This window comes from Ochlerotatus camptorhynchus, unplaced genomic scaffold (genome assembly GCF_037179485.1).
Source record: "Ochlerotatus camptorhynchus isolate MF236.1 unplaced genomic scaffold, CSIRO-AGI_Acam_v1.1 ptg000370l, whole genome shotgun sequence".
NCBI lineage: Eukaryota > Metazoa > Arthropoda > Insecta > Diptera > Culicidae > Ochlerotatus > Ochlerotatus camptorhynchus.
Genome location: NW_027040858.1, coordinates 3,400,506 through 3,426,247, shown reverse-complemented (window position 1 = coordinate 3,426,247; position 25,742 = coordinate 3,400,506). Strand labels below are relative to the sequence as shown.

At 43.5% G+C, this 25,742-nt stretch overlaps 1 protein-coding gene across 2 annotated transcripts in view; it reads right to left on the bottom strand.

Annotated features, from left to right (window-relative positions):
• Positions 1 to 245: 245 nt before the first annotated feature.
• LOC135710078 (zinc finger protein 761-like) overlaps positions 246 to 25,742 on the bottom strand; it is a 96,350-nt gene continuing 70,853 nt past the window's right edge. The window contains exons 1-15 of one of the 2 annotated variants that reach the window (XM_065232546.1): positions 18,011 to 18,318; positions 17,820 to 17,942; positions 17,361 to 17,753; positions 16,905 to 17,285; positions 16,201 to 16,498; positions 15,998 to 16,137; positions 15,609 to 15,935; positions 15,237 to 15,548; positions 14,725 to 15,168; positions 14,219 to 14,624; positions 13,959 to 14,155; positions 13,538 to 13,888; positions 1,591 to 1,815; positions 1,364 to 1,531; positions 246 to 1,266 (exon numbers count right to left, since the gene is read on the bottom strand). In XM_065232546.1, the coding sequence (XP_065088618.1) occupies positions 976 to 1,266; positions 1,364 to 1,531; positions 1,591 to 1,815; positions 13,538 to 13,888; positions 13,959 to 14,155; positions 14,219 to 14,624; positions 14,725 to 15,168; positions 15,237 to 15,548; positions 15,609 to 15,935; positions 15,998 to 16,137; positions 16,201 to 16,498; positions 16,905 to 17,285; positions 17,361 to 17,753; positions 17,820 to 17,942; positions 18,011 to 18,166 (4,212 nt within the window). In that variant the 5' untranslated portion in view covers positions 18,167 to 18,318 and the 3' untranslated portion in view covers positions 246 to 975. Of the gene's footprint in view, positions 1,267 to 1,363; positions 1,532 to 1,590; positions 1,816 to 13,537; positions 13,889 to 13,958; positions 14,156 to 14,218; positions 14,625 to 14,724; positions 15,169 to 15,236; positions 15,549 to 15,608; positions 15,936 to 15,997; positions 16,138 to 16,200; positions 16,499 to 16,904; positions 17,286 to 17,360; positions 17,754 to 17,819; positions 17,943 to 18,010; positions 18,319 to 25,742 lie in introns of those variants that run through there. The other variant, XM_065232545.1, reaches the window with a different exon arrangement.

Below are 25,742 nucleotides of genomic sequence, written 5' to 3'. Positions count from 1 at the left end.
AAAAATAGACCTTACAATTAGTTTGACATTTCGTTGTCATAATTGGTAGGGGTCATCCCAAATAAAATTTGTATGATTACGATGCATTCAGGGTATCATTCAAACCATTTGTGGAATAGTTCTATAATTTGGGTTATAAAGTGTGGTATTATTTTTATTAGTGATTCGAATGGAATATTAAGTGTTTTGTTAAATTTGAATTTATTTTCATTTCGCACTACAGCTCAGTTAGCAAACAAGCACTGTATTCCGGCGTTTGGAAAATTTCTTTGAGAGATTTAAGGATGTTTCAATATTTCAATATTTGAAGGATTTTTTTAGTGATTTAAGGCATTTGGTCAGGTGTTTTCTCACAATTTCATCGTGTTGACGTGCTTTTATAATAAGTTTTAATATTACTCAAGTGTTTCGATTACTATTTCAGGTAATTTCAGTACTATTTTGAAGTTTATAAGCCGTTTCAATGCCATTCTGTTATTGGTTTCCAGGCAATCCTGTAGTTTGAAGGCATTTTTTATGGTCATTTTAACCTTCAACATCCGTATTGGTGGGTCGCGAGCTTTTGGCATTTCTCATAGTGAGTCGCATTCGGAAAAGGTTTGAGAACTGCTGATATAATTAGTAAGCAGATGTTCTCCAGATGCACAAGAGTGTGCGTGAGACTGTTTCGGCGTTTAACTTTAGTGTTCGTGAGATCGTGCTTCGAGATCTCTCTTAACATAAATAAATATATTTCAGCATTGAAACTGCTTAAAGTAAAACCTGCTTTCGAATATGTTTTTCTGCACTGACTGATTCTGCAGCCATACATATTGGCATTTGTGTATAGAGATCTCCAAGCACAATCACACGAACACTTAAGTCCAACGTCAATATTTAAAAAAAAATAGGAAGAAGAACGCCCAGCTACTTTAAAAGCATCCCTACAGTCTCACGCCCACTCTTGTGCACCTAGAGAACTCTATTCTAACCAATTCATTTTTCATCTTTCAACCTTATTGTCTTTGATTTACGGGTTTCGGAACGACCCGAGGAAAGCTTTTTGCGCTTTAAAGGAGGTTTTCTCTTGGCTATCATTGAACGGACATTCGCAAGAGGCTCATTTTCATCGCTAAGAGCTTCATGACCTTCCGCAGATTCCGTTGTACTCTGATGTTCAGTAAGAATCTCCTCTTCAACTTCAGGGTATTCCTCTTGGACTTTGATGCCATTCTCAAGATCTTCCGAAGATGCTTCGACGTCCTTCGATTTACCATCATGGGGATGCTGTATGTGAAATTGAAAAAAAGTTAACGGTTAACCTTCAATGCTTTTAGGAGTTCGCAAATGAACTACATCAGCTTGAAAACATAGTTATACATACCTTATCAATATTATGATTATGTAGCTGACGACGTGTAGCAAACTTGATACCACATTTTCTGCATCGCATTTCTAAGCAGCTTTTCTCATGACGACGCAGAAAGCAAGTGAAATGAAACATCTTTTCACAAGCAGAGCATTTGTATCGTGGCTCTAAATGAGATGCGACCTGTAAAAAAAACACGTTTTATTTGTGCAATCTCTCAATCAAGAAATGCTTCAACAAACCATGTGATACTTCATTTTGGGTTTGGTCCCAAAGGTAAGTCCACAAACTGAGCACGACCATAATTGATCACCAGCTCCCACAAGGGATTCGTTTCGATCGCTGGTCTGATGTTCAGCAAGGATCTCGTCTTCATCTTCTAGGTATTCTTCTTTGACTTTGATTTCATTATCGGGATCTTCAGCATCTTCAGCTTCAACGTCCTTCGATTTATCACCGTGCGGATGCTGTATGGGAAGTTGAAATGAAGTTAATGGTGAGCTTTCACTGTATTTGTGAGTACGCAAATAAACTGGATCAGCCCGAGAATAGAGTCGATTGGTTTGGTAATTGAACCCTTTGCTCTCTGCATGACAAGCTTCGCGTAACCCCAGTATTGCTAGGCTATATTTGATTGTTCTAATGTTTACTGCTACTTATTGATGTAACTCTACTTCGGAAGTATACACTCAACGGTACATGTTCTGGTCATATCGCCGGATCTAGTAGTAGTACAAGGACCAGGAACTAGTGCTTCCAATAACCATGGCTCTATAGCACGATATTGAATATTTACTGAAAGTCAATTGGTTCCGGAGATATGATCGGAACATGTACCATTGAGTATATAGATTCAGGGTTTCTACTGAGATTGATTTTCAAAATGAATGTTTGGTATTCTCGGCATTTTGTCTCAAATACAGGGTGTTCGGCTCCTTAGTGCAAATAATTTAAGGGGCCTTAGAAGATCATATTTGAAGTAAAAAATTGTTCTACGCATATGATCAAATCTCAAAGATTACTGAGTTATTGAACTTTTTTCTGTTTTGGTCTATGCTTGCCATAAATTGGCTCTAACTCGAAAACTATGCCATTTAGCACAAAACTCTTGCCTCCATTGGACAGCTTGGTAAACTTCCTACTTAATTGTGACATTAAGTAAGCCGCATTTAGACACATTTTAGGGATAAATTAGTCTAATACATGTGTTTTCCTACGGGTTTTCCGTTATTATTTAAAAAAAAAATACGTTATAAAGTGAACTGTTTTGTCTAACTAAAAGATGCCTCTCAATGCGCTCTACAACTCTCTTTTTGACACCAATTTTCTATCTTGTTTAGTTTTGTCGCAATTTCGTACTAAACACATCATGTTGGGTCGTTAATTAACGGTTGCGTAAAACACGAATTCAACCCACCGTGCGTTGCTGTTGACGTCTGTTTGCAGCGCGCATAGCACACTTGATCGCCACGCGGAGTGACAGTCTGATAAGTGCGATAAGTGAGACCAAGAAGATAAATCAAAACAGAAACTTACAGCTTGCAGAAAACAAACATGTGTTCTCCAGAAGAGCTGGCGGATATTCATCTCTGCTACGGTTTTGCCAACTGTGTGGCAAAGACAGCCCAGCAAAAATATGGTCGCAGGTTCCCCAACCATCGACTGCCAAACGCAAGACAGGGAAGGGGGAGACTCCTCTCTCCGGAGAGTGCAGTCTTCGAGCGTCTGTTCATCATGGAGGTGCGGCTCAAAACGGCGTCTGTTCTCCATCAACTGATCAACGTCCAGGAGCCAGCGTGGGACTCTAAACAGTGATGTGCACGATGGTCCTTTGGCGAGACAATGGGGGTTGGTGCAGGTTGAAGGGCTAGCCGTAAAAAAAACTTAAGTACAGGACGCTAGCAACGTAAATACGGACCGGAACAATCGACTTAGACCCAGGCAACGAAAACGGACCAACGATTGGAAACTCGGAACATGGAACTGCAAGTCTCTCAATTTCTTCGGAAGTACCCGCATTCTTTTCGAATTATTGAGGGTCTGCAAGTTCTACATCGTAGCGCTGCAGGAGGTTTGCTGGAAAGGATCGTCGGTACATACGTATAGGGATGGTTTTACCATCTACCAGAGCTGCGGCAATACACATGAGCTGGGTACAGCTTTCATCGTCATGGGCGAAATGCAGAAGCGCGTGATTGAGTGGTGGCCAATCGATAGCAGAATGTGCAAGTTGAGGATTAAAGGCCGTTTCTTCAATGTCAACATAATCAACGTGCACAGCCCTCACGTAGCAAGTGACGATGACGATAAAGATGCTTTTTACGCGCAGCTGGAACGGGAATACGACAGCTGCCCAAGCCATGACGTCAAAATCGTCATCGGTGATCGCTCAGGTCGGCCAGGAGGAGGTTTTCAGACCGGTTATAGGAAAGTTCAGCGCTCACCAGTTAACGAACGCCAACGGCCTTAGACTCATCGATTTCGCCGCCTCTAAGAACATGGCCATACGTAATACCTACTTCCAACATAGCCTCCCATATCGTGTTGGACAATAACTAACCACAGCGGACAGGTTATGCAGCGGAGAACTACCGACGGAAGAACCAAGGAATCGACCGGAAAGACTTTTTCGGTAACCGCGTAATAAATGGTTAAAAGCGAACGATACGTTTACTAACTTTATCCACGGACGTTTTACAATGGAATGAAAATATATTGGTTTACTCTCTTGCTCTCGCCTCTCTTGCTGCCGCCCATAGATATGGGGATAGATGTAGTACTTTCTACACTGCTCCTCGACATCTTCAGCGGCTGCTGCTTCCGGTCAAACCAATCATCGTTGAAAGTTGCTGCTGCTTCACGTATCCCAAGGGCTTGGTTAAGATATCGGCGACCATAGATTCGGATGGGCAATAACGAATGGCCACCAAACCTTTCTCCGACAAATCTTTGGCGAAGAACATCCGCGTATCGATATGCTTTGAGCGCCTTGATGTACGGTCTATCGATACAAATTCGATGCAGCTGATGTTGTCCTCGAACACGACGGTAGGATCATCCTGCTTCATGCCGAAGTCTTCGAGCAGTTTTCGGAGCCACAGTAGTTCTTTGCAGGCCTCAGATAAGGCGATGTATTCGGCTTCCATGCTGGACAATGACACGCTAGTTTGATTGCGGCTTGCCCAGCAAATAGTTGCACTGCCGAGTTGGAACACATAACCGGTATTGGATTTACGGTCTGCTGTGTCACTACTCCAGTCAGCGTCACTGTATCCAACTAGCTTGAAGGGTTCATCGATGTTGCATGACAGCTTGAGCTTATAGTCGATCGTTTTCACGAGGTATCGGACCACCCTCTTTAACTCCAACCAATCCACTTCAGTCGGTTCGCTTATTCTTCGACTAAGAATCGACACGTTGGTCCAGCGCAAAGAACCCTTCATCATCTCGGCTCACACGAGTTCCCACAAAGTAGCTGATCTCTCCAAGTGACGACAATTTCACTTTCTTCTTCAGGTCACGCTCGACATGATCGATCTCCTCCTCAATTTCACTCGCATCGATTATATCATCGACGTAGATCAACAGGTAAATCCGAGGGGGCGACACATCTAAATCTCAATTCTAGATGCTCAAAAAATCTCACACTAGCGAATCAATCTTCGAAAAATCATCTTTCATTTTTCGCATCTACTTGCATCGTGCATCATCTTTTTGCAGGAAATCTTCAAAATCGACATAAATCTTCCTTTTATCTACTCAGCGTGCGTGCAGCTAGCCACAGCAAAACACAATCTTTTCTGCATCGTAGATAGTCGTCCCCCTCGGGTAAATCAGCTTTCCGGAAACACATTTAGTGAACAGGCAAGGGGATCAGCCCGTGATTGCTTGAATCCGATTTCTCCAAGAATAGCACAAATTGTTTCGTTCCACACCTTTGCACCTTGCTTCAATCCGTACAAGCTCCTTTGAAGTCGGCAAACCAGATTTTCTTCACCACTGCGCACGAATCCTTTGGGTTGCTGCATGTACAGCTCCTCTTTCAGTTGGCCATGCAAATATGCACTTTTGACGTCAAGATGGCGAGCGCCTTCATCTGTTTCTTGCCAGCAACTGTCAACAGGGTTTTCAGTGTGGTTTGAGTGGCGACTGGAGCAAATACGGCATCTTAGTCAACACCAAATTGCTGAGAGGAAACCCTGTGCGACTAGTCGGACTTTGAACTTGCTGATGTTCCCAGTGCTATCTTCCTTCTTCTTGAACACCCATTTGCTGCCTATAGCCCTACGCCCGGCCGGTAATTCAACTAGAGTCCACGTTTCATTTTGCGCCAGGGAATCATACTCTTCTTGCATGACTGCTTGCCACAAATCGCTTTCCGAACCTTTAACCGCTTCTTCATAGGACGACGGGTCTCCTTCGATGACCATCGCCACATCGACGATGTAATCCTTGAGCCGCTGCGGATGTACACCTCTGGTTGACCGCTTTTCACGACGCTGCATCCTATCACTAGCTTCATCCACTAATTCTTCATCCTCCCAGCCATAGAACTCGTCTTCAGATTCATCGCGATGTTCCGCCTCAGCAAACTCTTGTTGCTCCTCGTGTTCGCTAGGTTGTTGCTGAGGTAGCTCCTCGTGTCCAGTTGACTCCTCCTGAGATGAACTTCCGTTGATTGCTACATCCGTCCATCTAAAGTCCCCATAGCTCACCGTTGATTCGCCTTCTTCCGGTTCTAATCCTCGGGAACCATTTCGCTGCTCGATGAATTGAGCATCACGGATTATTGTGATTCTATCTGTCTCAGGATCCAAGAACCGATATGCTTTTCGGTCTTCGCAGTAGCCAACGAAAATTAGCTGTCGTGCCTTGGAGTCAAGTTTGGTCCTTTTGACGTCTGGGATGTGGACGTACGCAGGACTACCGAATATGCGGAAATGGCTTAGCATAGGTAGTTTCCTAAGCCATCTCTCGTACGGTGTGCTATTGACGGCACGCGAAGGGAGCCGATTATGTTTGTAAGCGGCGGTCATTATCGCTTCACCCTAATACTTTTTCGGAAGATTAGCGTCTAGTAGCATGCACGTTGCCATCTCCTGCAGCGTGCGGTTCTTGCGCTCCGCAACGCCATTCTGCTGCGGGGAATATGCTGCGGTGCCTGTATGTCCTCTTTCTCGTAGAACGTTCGAAGCTCGTTGTTCACGTATTCGCCTCCTCCATCTGATCTGATGACGCCCGAACCGAGTTTTGACGTGGGCTACATACCGCTTAATGCAACTAGCCACATCCGACTTCTGTTGTAACAGGCAAACCACGGTGTAACGGCTGAAGTCGTCGATCAACGTCATCAGGTACCGACATCCTCCTGGAGTGACGTTCGACATTGGTCCACAGACATCAGTATGAACCAGGTCAAGGATTCGGCTTGCTCTGCTATTAGAAATATTGGGGAATAAACAACGAGGAAGCTTACCTTCTAAACAGTGTTCGCAAACCTGTCTCAATCCACAGTCCTGCAACTTGAATCCTTCTCCATAGCCGCTCGTTTTCAGGCAATCAAGTACCGCCGTATCCCTGTGACCGAACCGCCTATGCCAAATATGTTGGCAGTTCTTCTGATGATGGACCTCCTTACTCAGCTTCGCGAACTCCACTGTCTTCAGCACAAATAAGCTGCCATAAATTTCGCCGAACGCGCACCAGTTTCACTCACTATCGAACAGCTAGATCCCACGAAATTCACCGAAAATCCCTTTTGGGTCAGTTTTCGCACGGATATCAATGCACTGTCCAAAATTGGTATGTAAAGTACTTCCGTGAGCTTCACTTCCACTACGTTTCCATCTCCATCTACACATTTTTCTTCTGCTGCAAAGCACGACAATCTCTTCGGAAGTGGCCAGGTTTCTGGCAGTAAAAACATACTTTTTGCTTCTGCTGCTCCTTCGATTGAAGTTTCATGACCTTTTCACTAGAGTCCGCAAAGCGTTCGGACCGCCGTTGGTATTCATCTAGTACCTTTTGCTTCACGAGTGCCACTGTCAAATCCTTCTCAGGTCGACTTTGAAGTGCCGCCACTAGACCACTATACGACTCCGGCAAGCTTCTAAGCAACATAGCAATTTTCAACGAATCTTCTAGTGCTTGACCCGCACACGCTAGGCGGTCAAACAACTCATCAAGGTCAAACAAATGCTGCTTTCGGTAACCGCGTAATAAATGGTTAAAAGCGAACGATACGTTTACTAACTGTATTCACGGACGTTTTACAATGGAATGAAAATATATTGGTTTACTCTCTTGCTCTCGCCTCTCTTGCTGCCGCCCATAGATATGGGGACAGATGTAGTACTTTCTACATATCGGTACACCAGGAGATCACCGCAGCAGACAGAATAGCAAATCGACTACGTTTTGATCGACGGAAGGCACTTCTCGGACATTATCACGGCACAAATATCGATTCGGACCACTACCTTCTAATGGTCAAGGTGCGCCAAAAACTTTCCGTTGCCAACAACATTCGGTACCTACGCCCACCACTGTACAATCTGGAGCGACTGAAGCTGCCTCAAGTCGCAACTGAGTACGTGCAATGCCTCGACGCAGCGTTGCCGGATGAGGGAGAGCTCACCGAAGCCCCTCTTGAGGACTGCTGGAGCAACGTGAAAGCAGCCATTAACAGCGCTGCTGAAGGCGCAGTGGGGTTCGTGGAGCGGAATCGATGGAACGATTGGTTCGACGAAGAGTGTCAGACGGTTTTGGACGAGAGCTCGGGCGGCGATGCTGCAGCAAGGAACCCGTCATAATGTCGAGCGATATAAACAGAAGCAAAGACAGCAAACCCATCTTTTCCGGGATAAAAAGCGCCGCCTGGAAGAGCTGGAGTGCGAAGAAATGGAGCAGCTGTATCGTTCTCAAGAAACACGCAAGTTCTACAAGAAACTCAACGCATCCGAAGGGGGTATCTTAACGGACGAACGTTAGATGATTGAAAGGTGGAAGCAGCACTACGATGAACATCTGAACGGCGCAGAGGCGGAGAACCAAGGCGGCAGGAGGAATGGCTTGGTCGGTACAGCGGATGAGGGAGACATGCCAGCTCCCACGATAATAGGTGAAGTTAAGGATGCTATCCGACAGCTTAAGAACAACAAAGCAGCTGGGAAAGATGGTATCGGAGCGGAACTTATCACAAAATGGGCCCGGATAAGTTGGCCACTTGTCTGCACCGACTGATTGTCAGGATCTGGGATACAGAACAGCTACCCGAGGAGTGGAAAGAGGGAGTAATATCAACAATCAATACGAAACTAACGATTTTAAAATGGCTCACTTGACTAGCCTATTGGTCCCAAGCAAACGATTAACGTACCCCATTCTACTACTACAAAATATTTGTTTTGATTCGCTATGAAAGTTTGACAGATAAAATGAGGGGTTAGTGGATTTTCCTATGTTTCGAGGGGTGAATCGATTAGCTTGGGACCGAAGATAGTACCAGCGGTGAGCCAAAAAATTGAGCACGTTATTTCGAGACCTTCTAGTCTTAGAGTTACCGTCGACTTAGGCAATTCCTGGAGTCTAACAGTCTCCTTGACGAACGGCAGCATGCATTCCGGCAAGGACATGGCTCCTCCACTTACTTTGCAGCCCTCGGGTATGTACTCAAGGAAGCCCAGAACAACGGTCACCATGCGGAGTTAGTATCCCTTGATATATCAAAGGCGTTCAACAGGACGTGGACGCCTGGCGTCATCAGACAGCTCATCGGCTGGGGCCTGAAAGGCCACATCACGCACTTTGTACGGAATTTCCTCCTTGATCGTACCTTCCAGGTGACTGTAGGGAACACTCGATCGGATCCGTTCCCCGAGGAAACTGGAGTGCCCCAGGGATCCATCATAGCGGTTACGCTATTCCTGGTGGCAATGAACGGGGTGTTCAGCCGACTGCCCAAGAACGTGCACGTAATCGTCTATGCCGATGACATACTCATCGTCGTAACGGGACGAACGACTAAACGGACCAGGAATATTGCCCAAGCAGCTGTCTCCGCCGTCAGCAGGTGGGCGCTTTCTGTTGGTTTCCAGCTCTCCGCTCCAAAGAGTGTACGGTGCCATATCTGCCACTCGGGCCATCTGATTCGGGAACCACCGATCACCATCCAGGACCATCCAATTCCGCTTAAGAAAACAGTACGTGTTCTGGGGGAAGTTCTGGATAGGACTCTAAGTTTCGACCAGCACTTCAGATCGGTGAAAGAAAACTGTCGTAGCCGCATCAACATCGTCAGGACAATCTCCCGCCCGCACCGCTCCAGTAACCGCGAGATCCGCCTTCGTGTCGCCCGGGCTGTTATTGACAGTCGACTTTTCTACGGCATTGAAATTACCTGCTTAGCCACCGAGAAGCTGAATCGCATCCTCGCTCCGGTATACAATACCTACGTACGCATCGTATCCGGCCTTCTACCTTCCACGCCTGCAGACGCTGCTTGTGCGGAAATCGGAGTCCTCCCTTTCCGCTATCGATCTGCTGCAGCTACTGCTACGAAAGCCGCTGCCCTCGCTGCTAAGACATCCGGGAATGATAGGGTTTTTCTCCTCAACGAGGGGAACAGAGCCCTCCACACTGCAGCCAACCTTGACCTCTCCCCGGCGGCCAGGGTCCACTGGCATGGAGAGAAAAGTTGGCGATCTAACGTTATCAAAATAGATAAGCGGATTAAGAGAGGATTCCAAGCCGGAGATAACTCTGTAGCGTTGAGGCGTTCAGTTGCAGAACTTTTTGGGTCGGTCTATCCGGGGCACGTTAATCGCTTTACGGACGGATCGCGATCACGGGCTGGAGTGGGACTCGGAGTGGCAGGACCAAACTCCGCAACAAGTCAAAGTCTACCGGAGGAGTGTTCCGTTTTTTCCGCAGAAGCCGCTGCTATTCTTGATGCAGCCATCACTCCTGCAGATCAACCGATCCTTGTGCTAACGGACTCACACAGCGTCATCCAGGCGCTGGAAGCCGAATCCCCGCGCCACCCCTGGATACAAGCCATTACACGATATGCCCCACCCTCAACCGTTTTTACGTGGATTCCCGGGCACTGCGGTGTTCCTGGAAATGAGGCTGCGGACAGGCTGGCGGGATCCGGTCCATCTGGTCCCCGCTTCACCAGGAACGTACCACTCGTAGACGTCAAGCGTTGGATCGCGAATATTATCATGGAAGCCTGGCAGGAGGAATGGCTTCAGTCGCGGACCACTTACCTGATAAAGATCAAAGAAAGCGTACAAGGACCAACGGATCATTTCAAGACTCCGGACCGGCCATGCTAGGATTTCCCACAATTTTGGTGGGGCACCCTTCCACAAGGTTTGTCCAATCTGCAGCATCCCTGCCTCGGTGGAACACGTGCTGTGTGTCTGCCCAGAGTTTCAAAGGCTACGCGAACAACACCGACTCCCAGAGAACATCAGGGAGCTACTTGGCAACGACCCCTCGACGCTGGCTGCGCTGATTGCTTTCTTGAAGGACGCCCACCTGTACAACCAAATCTAGCACTCTTGTCGTTGGCTGCGCTGTCCGTGTTCTTCCACCTTCCTATTTTCCTGTCGTCGGGGTATCTCTGCCGGACTGGGGCACTGTCTCTTACGGTGGAGCTCTACCTTGTTCGCGTATCCATTCCTCACCACAGTCCCGATGTAACTCCCATTTTACATTAAGTTTTTTTTTTAAATGTTGTTTCAGAGCCAGTTTTACGTTACGTTAATGTTAGACTGAAACGTTTCCTTAGAGGCAGGCCTTAAGCCTCACCTTCTACTATCAAATGTGATGAACTAGCCTACGGCTAAAAATCACAAAAATTAAGAAAAAAAAACCTCTATGGTAATATCATAGAGGTAACTTGCTTGTTGGTAATATGCCCAGTATATAAAAAAGACGACAAACTAAAATGTGAGAACTATCGAGCGATCACTATTCTTAACGCGGCCTACAAAGTGCTTTCCCAGATCATCTTTCGCCGTTTATCGCCGCTAGCAAGCAGATTTGTGGGAAGTTATCAAGCCGACAACGGACGTAATTTTTACGTTGCGGCAGATCCTCCAAAAGTGTCGTGACTATCAAGTCCCTACGCATCACCTATTCATCGATTTCAAGGCCGCCTATGATACAATTGACCGCAAAGAGCTATGGAAGATTATGAACGAGAACAGTTTTCCCGGGAAGCTGACCAGACTGATCAGGGCTACGATGGATGGTGTACAGCGCTGCGTTATCGGACTCGTTTGAAACTCGCAAACGACTTCGACAAGGCGATGGTCTTTCCTGCCTCTTGTTCAACATTGCGCTAGAAGGTGTTATGAAACGTGCGGGCTTCAACATGCGGGGCACGATCTTCAATAAGTCCAGCCAGTTCATCTGCTTCGCTGACAACGTGGACATTGTCGGAAGAACGTTTCAGGTCGTGGTGGAGCAGTACACCAGGCTGAAACGTGAAGCAAAGAAGGTTGGATTAAAGGTGAATACGTCGAAGACAAAGTATCTGTTAGCTGGAGGAACCGAGCGGGATAGGGCCCGCATAGGCAGAAGCGTGACAATCGACGGGGATGAGTGGGATGAGTGGTGGATGAATTTGTGTACCTCGGATCATTGGTGACGTCGGATAACAACTGCAGCAGAGAAATTCGTGGGCGTATTATTGCCGGAAGTCGTGCTTACTACGGACTCCACAAGACCCTGAGGTCGGGTAAGCTTCACCTCAGTACTAAATGTACCATGTTCAAGACGCTGATAGTTCTCTACGGGTACGAGACGTGGACGATGCTCGAGGAGGACCTGCAAGCACTGGGTGTTTTCGAACGACGAGTGCTTAGGACCATCTTTGGCGGGGTATGTGAGAACGTTGTTTGGAGGCGAAGGATGAACCACGAGCTGACGCAACTCTATGGCGAACCCTGTATCCAGAAAGTTGCGAAAACTGGACGGGTACGATGAGCGGGACACGATTTAAGAATGCCGGACAACAATCCCGCAAAAATGGTGTTTGCCTCGAATCCGGCCGGTACAAGACGAAGAGGAGCGAGCAGCGAGCAAGGTGGTTAGACCAAGTGGAGCAGGATCTTGGAAGTGTGGGACGGTCAAGAAATTGGAGACAAGCAGCCACGGACCGAGTGAATTGGCGCAACATTGTGATGCAGGTGCAATCCTGAGGGATGTCTGACCAGGATAAGTAAGTAACCGAACACCCTGGATAGTTCGTTCGATCATCGGCGAGTACTGAGGAAGGTCCCATAAAAGGACCGAAACATCAGCGATGATCGAATAGTAGTCAACGCAATTTATTTGAGACTGAAGCCGAAAATACCAATCTTTGAGTATATGGACCTTATTACGGGTGTCACTTCACGGTGAATACGAAATGAAGTGACAATTTTTTCACTCGTATTCACCGTGAAGTAAACACCCGTAGTAAGGGCCTATATCTTCTGGTTTGAAACGACCTGAAATGTGCCTTAGTTTTTTTTTTAGTTTTCGAGGGCCACAATAACTCGTCTCTTCTTATGGCCTTTCATTGTTTGGCCCTTTATCCCTTTATAAGGCCGAGGCATTTTTTGGACCCAATGATTTCTGAGAGGTGAAATTTTGACTGTTGATTGATAAACTATTCAATGAATAGTTTATCAATCAACAGTCCAAATTTCATAGTATTCATGTAGTGTAGTTTTGAGCTGTCGGAAGTTAGTGCAATTTTAGTAAAACCAGAGACAAACAGAGATAACACTCACAATCATATTCTTCGAAAATAAGGTTTTACTTGAGAATGTGCTCGCATTTGACATGGTGGCGCCGTTAAGCAAGCCACCACAATTCAAATCTCCGCGTACATCGTACGGGTTAGGCAAAAGGTGTGCGTTTGACTTTGTGCTGTCGCATTAATGGCCCTTCGCTCATTTTCAACTTCTATTCAATTTTCATACTGCCGTACTCTAACGGAACTATCCACCTACCCTCTTCTAAGACCATTCTCTAGCTAATGAATTATCACACTAAAGCTTTACGTTAGATAGCATTTCCAACCAACTCTGAAAATCGCGTATGAAGTAACATAAAAACACTTTGACACCAAACAGCTGCACATTGGTTATTACGCTTGTTATTATATTACGCTATACGAATACCACTTACCAAAGCTGTGGCGGACGATCTCCCTGGTTGTTCATTTGTAACTTGATATTCCTGTTCTTGCAGCATTGTTTCCTCTACTTTAATGTCCAAATCAAGATTAATATTCTCGACACCGTTTTGCTCAGTGCAAACTGCGCCTTCGATATTCACGTTGCCTAAATGTTTGTCACCACGATGAACTCGTTTTTTGTGCTTCTCTACTCTGCTGAGGAGGTTAAACTTTTGACCACACAATTCACATGAATGTTTTAAGCTGGCACAACTTGCCGCATGCTGTTCTGATCTAGTTTTAAAATGAAATTTCCTCGAACAATGCGGACATTCGAACTTTGCTTCCGTGTGGTTTGTCACCTGAAATGAACGAGAATTTAAAAAAAAAAACAGTATTGCAAAGAAAAAAAAATCAATTTAACCAACGTACCATATGATAATTGATTTGGTAATAGCTAGAAAAATTAATGCCACAGATGTTGCACGAAAATAGATGCTTTGATGCATTATCAACCAATGGCTGCGAGGGTTTCTCTGGAACCACCCGGGGTTCTTTTTCGATAGTTTGGCTGTCCATTAAGTCATCATCGTTCAAATTAGCCGAAGAATGCTCATTCGATCGAGAATCTACAAGAGAACCAATATCTTCGTAATTATTCGTTATTCTATATTAAATCGAACTTTACGCACCTGAAACATCAACTTTGGAGGATAGATTAACCGTTGATTGTCCTTGATCATCACCAACCATTTGCAGATCATTGCTGCTCTCATCTGGATGACATTGCTTACTATGCCGCTTGACTGAGTGGGGTTGTTTGAACGTACGTCCACATAATTTACATGAATACCTATTATTTTTCTGGACTAGTTCTTCATCTTGGACGATCTGTAGATTTGCCAAACTGCTCTCACCTGGATGATATCGCTTATTATGGAATTTGATTGAGTGGGCTTGTTTGAACGTGCGTCCACATAATGTACATGAATACATCTTATGCTCACACAGAAAACAATGATCGTTATATTTTGTTTTGCGGTGAAACTTTTCCCCACAAGTTGGGCACTCGTACTTCGGTTCAAGGTGACATTTTTTCTGCATTAAACAATGAAGATTACATAACAATATAATCACAGAAACAATTTGAAAGTGCAATCAAACCTGATAGCAATTGACAAAAATTAATGCAACAAACCTTATGATTGTTGGACGGTGATATACCAAGAATAGTTATTCCGCAGATATCGCATTTGGTCAGCTCATGGCTTATTTGCAGGTGATGATTTAAAAGCCCTGGACTGAACAATTCTTTGTTAGTACAGTAGTAACATTTTGTTTGGGATAAGCCGCTTTCAACAAGAGGCGGTGCAATTTTCTCCATTCCGGATGGAGAATCACTCTCATCGCATAGACTCGACTCGGTATTCTTCAGCTTTTCCTCCTTGCTCTTTATATATGCACGGCAAACGACGCGCCAATGGTTTTTAACAGCTGCTTCATTTTCAAACATTCTACCACAAAACTCGCAGGGAATGATTTTTTTCTCACATTTGGATACATGCTTTATTAAGGTCAATCTCCCGGGAAACCGCATCGAACAATGTATACATTTGAGCTTCGAGTACATGTGCTTCGTTTTCTGTATTGAACGATAAAGGCATTGGAGTGTAGAGAAATTTAAGAACATTCAAAACTCAGTTTACAAACCTTATGATGCTGAGCCTGGACAAGACTGGGCAAAGTAAGTCCACAGAGATCACATGCGACTGGATCATGGTGGACTAGAATGTGACGACCTAGGGCGGCAGCACTAGACTCTTGTAATCCACAGTGGGAACATTTGGTGCGGGATGCTTTACTCGAAGGATTCTCTGCCGCCTCTTGTGGGTCACTGCTGTCTTTCAGGGTGAGTTCAATATTCTTACCTTGCGGAACATTCGTGGACTCAGTTTGAACTTTCTCTTCCTCTGCGCCACATTGAGAATCATCGTGCTCTTTAGCGGGCTTAGGACAGGTTAGCTGAAATAGACATTAAATAAATACAAAAATAGAATATTAATCATTTATAACCATACACACCTTATGTATTATGAGCTCATCAATACTGGCGAACGTCATGTTGCAAACGATGCAAATAGTCATCCCATGAGCCGCATCTCTCTTCTGCTTTCGCTCTGCAGTGCAATCAGCGTCTTCAATTTTCGCTTTCGATTTATGTTTGTTGCCACGATGAACTCGTTTCTTGTGCTTCTTTAAACTTTTTAGGTATTTGAACTTTTCACCACACAATTTGCATGAATATTTTAAACGTGCACAACATGAAGAATGTTTTTGGAGCCTCTCTTTAAAGTGAAATTTCTTCGGACAGTGAGGACATTGGAGCTTTCCTTCCATGTGTTTTATCAGCTGAAATTAATTGGAAACAGTATTACAAAGAGATGACAAAAACGTCTGTTTAACCAACGTACCATATGATAGTTGACTTGCTTGTAACTAGGGAAAATATCGCCACAGATTTTGCATCTCTCTGATTCCTTGTCGATCCCTTGGCTATCCATTGAGTCATCATCGTTCAAGTTATCCAATGAAAGCTCATTCAATTGAGAATCTGCAAAAGAACCAATTTCGTCGTAATTATTCGTTTTTCTATCTTAAGTCAAACTTTACCCACTTGAATCATCATCTTTGGAGGATGGATTAACCGTTGATTGTCCTTGATCATCACGTGCCGATATCGTAGTTTCGCCTGCTATGATTTCCATTTGCAGATTTTCCAAACTGCTCTCATCGGGATGATATAGCATAGTGTGCCGATTGAGTGTGCCCATTCTTTTGAACATGCGATCACATAATTTACATGAATGCATCCCTTGCTCACACAGTAACCAATGTGCATCATATTTTGTTTTGCGGTGAAACTTTGTCCCACAAGTTGGACACTCGTATTTCGGTTCTGTGTGGGATTGTATCTGCATTGTATAATGAGTACTGTATAACAATATGTCAAAGATAAAGTTGCAATCAGGCTTTGCAGACACAAAAAAGGAACTGAAAGTTATTATATTTTATCTAAACATCGATATCAACTACACCCTTCTCTGTGTAAAAAATGTCATTGAAAGACAACAAAGTAGCCAAAAGTGCATAGAAGTCGTACGGAATACTGTTACTGATCTTAAGTTAAAACGCAACCTTAACCAGCTATTGTTGTCTAATGAAAATATGAAATTTCGTGTCATGAGTGCTTATTCAATGATAAAATACAATAACTACAAAGAATTCAACTTCTTAAAAATGATTTCTGATTGCAACAAGTAACAATTTGAAAATGCAATTAAGCCTGAGAGCATTTGTGTAAAAACGAGTGCAACAAACCTTATGATATCTGTTTGCTGATATACCGAGAATAGTTATTCCGCAGATTTCACATTTGGTCAGCTCATGGCAAATTTGCAAGTGACGATAGAATTGCCCTGGACTGGGAAACTCTTCGTTGCAGTAGTAACATTTTGTTTGGGATTTACCAAGAGGCGATGTCTCGGAATTATTCTGCTTTTGCTCTTTGCTCATTTTGTATACACGGCAACCGTTTCGTCTATGTTGGCTAGAAATTACATTTTCATACATTTTACCACAAATCTCACAGGGAACTGTCTTTTTCTCACATTTGGATACATGATTTTTAAAGTGCATTCTCCCGGTAAACTGCATCAAACAATGTGAACATTTGAACGTCACTGTCTTGTGCTTCGTTGACTGTATTGAACGATAAAGGCAGTTCATTAGAGTATACACAGAAATTTAAGAACAGACGAATCTCAGTTTACAAACCTTATGCTGCAGAGCCTGGGAAAGACTGGGTAAAGTAATTCCACAGAGATCACAAGCGACTGCCTCATGGTGGATTAGAATGTGACGAGCTAGTGTAAAAGCACTGGATTCTTCTATTCCACAGTGGGAACATTTGGTACAGGGTCCTACATTTTTAAGATCTTCATTTGCATTACTGCTCTGCTCTCCCAGCGATAGTTTCAAATGATCAGCATCAGAAGTCGTATTTCCAACTATCATAGGAACTGGTTTCTCTTCCGGGGCAATAAAGTCCGAGGCTACCGTTTGATCCCTGGCCTTACAGTGACTAAAGACATGATCACTCTTAAGCTTTTCGGATCGAAAGTTTTCCCCGCAATCAGAACACCGCACAAAGAAGCCATCGTGAACGTCCTGCAATACGATCCAATTATTCTACATACCTACTATATACTATGTCATTTGTATTGGAATACTTACATGGACGTGCTTCCAGTAAAGACTCTCGGAATAAGCACGTTGATCATTACATAGAACACATTGATGTAATTTGTGTTTTGCTTTTATTTCCTGATAGTGCAATTCCTTACTTTCATCTGCAATCTTTTGACGAAAACACCATGTTGATATGGATCGTTCATAAAACGAATTCTTCATTGATCTCTTCTTACCTCATGCAAATCCAGATGATTCCACAGTCCTTCCTTGCTCACATAGTCCCCGTGGCATAGGGAGCATCGGAACATCAACCGTAGCACACACATCTCCCGATGCAGCTCCAAATCACCTTCCTGGTACTCCTCAAGACAGATTTCACATTCGATCATTTTTGGCTTGGATATTTAACAGGCTTGATTCAGCGGTTGCACAGTGGCAGTGGCACAACTCTGGAATGTAAATACTTGTAACAATGTTACAGCATTTTATATTTTAAGTTTAGATTAAATTTAAATTTAAATTTTAGAAGAACAATATTGATATCATTGCTCTGCCAGATATGCAAACTTTAACACGCTCGTTCAATGTTACTCAAAAGTGAGTAACATTCCATTCATTTTCGTTGAAAGTGGATCTACCGTAAAGTGAGTAATCCCATGTTGTTTACTCATTTTTAAGGAATGGATGCATATTTGTCAAAATTTGAGAAGCATTTATTCAGTTCTGGTTTTCGCAACATAAGCTCTACTGAGTAAAAGTAACTCAGTTTTGATTAATTTGAAATTATTCAGGATGTGTTATAAAATGTTATCGAGACCCTGCTTGAAGCTCGGCTTGAAGTGAAACGTAAGAGTTTTATTTTATTACACGATAAGAATGTAATAAGTTCTTTTCGCTCATCTCGTATTTATAGCGCCGGAACCCAAAAGTAGGTATGATTATACTCAACGTTGGGTTCCCACACTTTACTACCCCTGTTGGGTGATTTTGCTCCTCCGTTTGTGACAACATTAGACGGAGAAAAGGAGACAAACTACTCTGCTATCTGACCTATAACAAATATACGAGTACCCCGAATACAACGTATAGTTCGTCTAATTTTACCTACTGTTAATATTTCCGAAGTTTCACTGAACGTAGAATATTTCACACTTTGAACACTTTTGTGGGACTTTACTTTCGATTCCGGAGTGCATCGAATCTTCTCGGACGTTTATGACTGTTTTCACGGAGAACAAATTCGTTAAGTTAAGATAACAATCCTAATAGTTACTTTCAGATGGAAAAATATTGTTTTTTGAAAGAAACCTATAGTTATTCCAACATTAATTTGACCGTCAACTCAATCATATCTACCTAATAGATTCAACTGTTCATCTTATACTCAATTCAACTATAACTTTGATCAATTATAACAACCGTCAAATGTAATTTATTTATATAATTTGGTTTCAAGTGATCATCATAAATTCACATACTTTTGACTTGTGATGCGTAGATCAGGCGATAAGATAGCTGGCTCTCACGCAGATGAACACGGTTCAAATCTAAGTTGAATGTTCTTGTTCACTTTTTTATGATTTTGCAGTCGTGTTTTTGAGATCGATAAAGAAGCAAAACAAACTTCCTTAATATGTCGATAATGAAGAGCAGTTCGTTTAATAAATATTGTAAAATTTTGCTTTCCTAACAATAGTTTTCTTGAATCAACTAAAGCATAGTTGTATTTTGAAGTTTGACATTTGTTCATCTACTGAAAAATATAGTTGAGCCAACCGAGGAGCCAACTATGGACTATAGTTGTTGTCCTCTATATATAGTCAAATCAACTATAGTTTCGGGTTATCTCTAAAACAATTGAACAATATAGTTATTTTGACCGGAAAAATAATTGCGTCTGCTATAATTTGTTATCCGTGTTGAGTTGAACACTTTACCCAAAAGTGAGCAAAGTAGCATTTAAATTTAATTAGAGTAAATGTTACCCACTTTGCTAAACTGATGTTCCTCAGTTTTTGACATCATAAAAATATGAAACTGAATAAAAGTAACTATCTTTAGAGTGAAATTGAACGAGCGTGAATAACAATAACAATCTGATGGCATTTGTTTACATTCAGCGTGCATACATTTCTCTACACGATTATTATGTATCACTCACCGAGTAACATTTTTTACCAATCCAAATGCGGCACACTGGAAGAGAAGGTACTTTTGTTGGACAAAAATCAACGCTGATAGAAGAGCAAAGATTTTTTTTTTATATGATTTCACAAATAAATTTCATTTTTAAAACAACACATGAACGCCATGTGTATTTACTTATGCCAACGTCATGTGTGACGCATAGCAAAACACTAAAAAAATGTGCATATAGCGTTTATGTGCCACACACACAGATTTTTGCAATGTGATTGCTCAAATGAATAAATTCTCTAGATAGAGCTGGAATTAGGGCGTAACAGCTTTTGTAAACAATTACTTCTTTCGATAATAAGTTGGCTAGCGTGGGCGTCATAATTACTTACTTAACGATCCTGCGCACCTCCAGGTGTGCAAAGGGCCTTCCCTAATAAACAAATACCATAAACGAACTGTATCCCGGATGGGTAAACTATCCCACAAATGGTTTGGATGATACCCCGAACACGTCGTTAAGCTCTCTTTTATGGTTATTTTTATTAGGGTTTGGGAAAGATTTCCATCCTGGGCGATTACTAGCTTTGGCTAGAGTCGGTGTATAATGAGTCACGCCAAGAGTGAAGCCAAGTCTACCTATTGAACTGTCAAAGCGGCTACCTATCGTGCAAAGTAAATAAACATTACGATGCTATGAAAGGTTCACGAAAGGTATTGCAATAAAATATAAAATATAATCGAAGAAATGAGCATAAACACGCAGTGAGCGTTAAATTGTCATGGGATACGCTCGGTAATGATTAGAAATGAGAATTTCTACTATTTTTTGTTAAGATGCTTTGACAAAATCACTGATATAATGATTTACTACAGCCGCAGTATTTTTTCTCTCGCTAGAAGTCATTTGAAGTTGTTGTAGAAGTCCCCTGTTGCCAAGTGAAAAGAATTGGAATCTTTCGAAAACCGTGATGCGAGTTCAACTGTTTTTCTCTTGGCGTGACTCATTATACACCGACTCTAGCTTTGGCCTTGACCTGTGTCCAAGGCAAATTTCGGTCAACGTTCTTAATTTCACTGTTTAGGCTCCGCCGCCACTAGCCTCTGGGTCTGCCTCTGCTGCGATGTCCTGCTGGATTCCAGTCCAGTGCTTGCTTGCAGATTTCGTTTCCGCTCCGTCGTAGTGTGTGGTCGACCCACCTCCACTTCCGTTCACGAATTTCTGTCTCTATCTGATGGCACAATCGATGAAGCTCGGAATTTGTGATCCAATTGTGGGGCCACCAGGCACGAATTATGTACCGCAGGCATCGGTTGATAAACACCTGCAGCTTCTGAGTGTTCTGCGCTGATACACACCATGTTTCAATGGCGTATAACAGCACAGACTTCATACGTTCGAGTTAAAAATTCGAATTTTGGTGCGTCGACTGATCTGATTCGTTCTCCATACACTATCTGGCTGCCAAGATATTGGAAGCTTTCGACTTTCTCCACTGTCTGCCCAGCTACCGTGAAATTGGAACGGTTTTCCGTGTTGACATCCAACGATTTGGTCTTGTTGACGTTGATGGTTAGACCTGCTTCAGTGGAGCGTTCCACAAGGTCGTCGAGCTTACTCTGCATGTCAGAGCGCCGTTGTGCTAATAACGCAATATAATCAGCCAAGTCGAAGTCGTTGAGATGCTCCATAGTAATAGCATAGAGGTAACTCTAAGACTAGAAGATCCCGAAATAACGTGCTCAACTTTTTGGTTCAGCTCTGGTACTCTCTTCGGTCCCAAGCTAATCGATTCACCCCTCGAAACATAGGAAAATCCACTAATCCCTCATTTTATCTGTCAAACTTTCATAACGAATCAAAACAAACATAGTGTAGTAGTAGGATTTTGACTAGAATGGGGTACGTTAATGGTTTGCTTGGGACCAATAGGCTAGTCAAGTAGTGAGCCAATTTAAAATCGTTAGTTTCGTATTGATTGTTGGTAATAGGCTGCCACAGCAACCCACGGTTCGGTACACGGTCAACGGCTCCAACCATGATCTCGTCGATTACGATGAGGAACAATAGCGGTGATAATATACATCCTTGCCTCACACCCGCGATTACCCGAATCGGATCAGACAAAGTTCCGTTGTGCAACACTCTACATGAAAAAGCCTCGTACTGCGCTTCGATGAGGTTGACGATCTTATCAGGGACTCCCTTGCGTCTCAGAGCGACCCACAAGTTTTCGTGGTTTAGTCGGTCGAAAGTTTTCATAGTCAATACCAAGTACAGGGACTTTTGGAACTCATTGACCTGCTTCAAGATGATGCGGAGCGTGACAATATGGTCCACACAGGATCTTCCAGCACGGAATCCTGCCTGCTGTCGTCCGATTGAGGAAAACTTTACACAGAACTTTGAGAACAATACACAGTAACATGGGCGTCATAGCGTCATAGAAATCATCGAGAGAAGTCATTGTTTACAAAAGCAGTTACACCCTAATTCCAGCTCTATCTAGAATTATAATAAATTTCTTTCAATCGTGCAAAAACTATTTCATTATCGGCCACGCAGTCGACTGTCAAAATACAAGAAAATAGATTCAATGTTGTGAAAATTCTCGCGTTCTATACGTTCGCCCCACAAATCAAGCGCTGGTTCGCGTTTGACAGAAAATTGGTTCATAAAAGTGCTTCTATTGTCTCGGCTCCCTCTCAGGTTATGCGAGGTAGGCGACGATTGTTTTCCGATTCTATAAATGGAGGGTGATTTGGTTCAGTGTAGTGTGCGTGCCTTAAACGTCACTAATCTCTTTATGCCCTCCAGCGTTGCCAGATTGTTTTAAAGCTTATCGGTATCGAAGGTATTAAAAAATTATATTTAATTAATCTTATATGCTTGCCGTTTTTGAAAGCAATTTTTTTTAAAAATTGTCACGACTTGGACTTGAGAGGAATTGCTTTGTTTAACGGCTTTCTCAGTCTTAAACACTCTTTAATTTGGTGATGGTGATGGTGATCGAAATTGTGACCAAGTAGTTTTTTTTTCACTTAAATATCATTAAATGAAACCAAAATATGGAAAATCAGCAACAACAACGACTAAACTATTGACAATAACGGCAAATAATATTTTCCCTTGAAAAAAGCTACAACCCATGGCCGAAATGTCGGGCAGATTACATCGTAGTCGTTGCAGTGTTTAAGACTGAGAAAGCCGTTAATCAAAGCAAAATTTTAGCTTTTGAACTATGATCGGAAATTTCCGGAAGAAACACTCCGGGGAATGTTTGAATTAGCTTCTGAATGGAGCTGAAAAAACATCCAAAGAAAGACGAAAGAAACTCTCTTGGATGAAGTTCGAGAAAAGCTGGAAAAACATCCAGGAAACTTCCAAGACACGAATTTTGAAACTTGTGGCGAAAACTTAAATAAACTATCGGAAAAAAAATCGGATGTCACATCCAAAGGAAGCCAGAAAAAGTTTCGGAAACCCGAATTAGATTTCCAGAAGTAGCCATTTCCAGGAAAAGCCAGAAGAAGCTCGGAAAAGCCTTTCAATAGAAGTCGAACAAAAAAAAAACCATTGGCTGATGGTCAAATTTCCAGAAGAAGACGAAAGAAATTTCTGGGAGAATTAATTGAACTTCCTGGAGACGATGGCTGAAACTTCCTAAGGTAGATTGGAAGAAACATCTGAAGAAAGTCGGAACAGTCCAAAGAAAAACATAATTCCGGAAGAAAGAGATTCCTGTGGGATGTTCTAATGATCCAGAAATTTATCCTAATATTCATAAAACATCCCTAAAAACATCGCAATTTCCCTGAATTTTTCGGAACGTTCCTGAAATGCACTTAGGAATATGCCATAATTCCTCAAAATTCCTTAAAAGTTCTTGTAATTTTCCTGAAATAAGGGGCTGTTTTGGAGTTCTCTGATCATCAAGTGCTGGGAATTTCCCTGATTATAATGAGAATAATTGAAGGTCGTTGGACTTTCTTGAAGATTACATCAGCATTAAAGTTCTCTGGTCTTCCTGATTTTTTTTTAATTTTTAAAAGTTATCGACACTGCCATTAAAAAAGCGAATTGAATCAGGGTTAGAGAATTACGCCACAGCTGCAGCCCAGAAGACTGCCGACCGCAAGAAGCTGGAGGAACTCGAAAAGAAGATGCAGGAGAAGGATAACCAAATAACGCAGCTGCTTGACGCGATGAAGAAAAAGGACGAGAAGATCGATAAACTGTTGGCCCACGTCAAACTCAACAGTCGCAATCGTAGCAGAACACATCAATGCCGCCACCGCCTGCCCCGATTCAACGAAGCCAATCCGCCGGTAGGAAGCTTGCCGAGTCCCAGGTAGCCGGAACATCAATGCAGCTCAGGACCAAATCGCCAGCGTCAACGGACCCCCGTGACAGCAAGAAGAAGAAAAGGCACAACAGAAGTAACAACAGCTCGCCTGGACGTCAAAGCCCACCGTTGAAGAAACCCGCAGAAGAAGAAGGTACAGCCGATCAGGACTCCATAGAAATCGATTAGGTGTTTGAGATCGAAGAAACGCCCCCTAACCAGCATCTTCGATAAGGAAAACTACTCCGTACATTCAACACCGACCAGCAATTCATACCTGACAAGCGAACCGGACAGCAACAACGATCGACTTGAAGGGAGGGAAAGTGTAGTACCCCCTTCACTCTCACTGGAGAGAGCGCAGCAGGCCGGAGGACCCGTCCGGGACGTCTTACCCCAACCCTTTGATGGGGAATCCCCCTCTGCGGTCGATTATGAAGCGATAATACAATATACCACCTACCCTATCATAATACCACCTCGTTTTTTACCCACAACAATCAAAAATTCGCCAGCCAATACAAGCGCTTTTGATAGTTTTGACAACCCCATCTCACAACAACGTTTTGATAACAATGATGACCTACGCACGAATACTGACAACGAAGGTAATCGGTTTGAAAGTGAGGAAAGTGAAGTACTCCTTCCAACGCCAGTACAGCAGGCTGAAGGAACCATCCGGGACGTCTTTCTCCACCCCGTTGATGGTGAATTCGCCGCTGTAGCCGATGGAGACTACGACACAACCACGACACTGGAAACTTGGGATAGACGGCAGGGAGAAGGTGTATCCCTTCTTTGCCCTGGCCGCCCTACACGAGCAACCAAAATCAACAGCACCCCGTCACTCTCTTCACTCCGAGCTCTTCCATGGATTTCAACGCCTGACAGCACCATAGCAAGCAACGATACTACACAAAGTCTTTCCCCAGTGTCGGCTGTTGCCGGCAATTTGGGAAGAAAATCGTGTTGTAGTTTCGGCAACGGCTGACACTGTGGGGCAAGACGTCCCACAGGTCAGTCCCATCACGATACAACCGCGAAAAGGTACTGCCGTGCCCAATATCTTTACAGATCATGTTACATCCCCACCAGAGCTATATCCCGGAGAAAGTCCTTCAAGTACTCGTTCCCCAGTGCCGGCTGTTGTCGGTATTGGAAAAACTAGTGTAATGGTTTCGACTGCAGCCGGCACTGTGGGGCCAAGCGTCCCACAGGGAAGTCCTGAATCGATAGAGTTACCAGCACCGATTACTGCGGCACCTTGCACTTTTACAAGCGACCCGCCACCGACACGAAGACCATCACTATCCTTATCGTCGTCCATCACACGGTCAGCTAGTATCAGTTACCACGGTGGCTGCTTCGCACTTCAGTGGAATATTCGTGGGCTCAGGGGCAACATCAGCGAACTGAAACTCCTCATAGCTGAGCTCGAACCCTACATCATCGCACTCCAGGAGACCAAGGTGAATCAGACTGT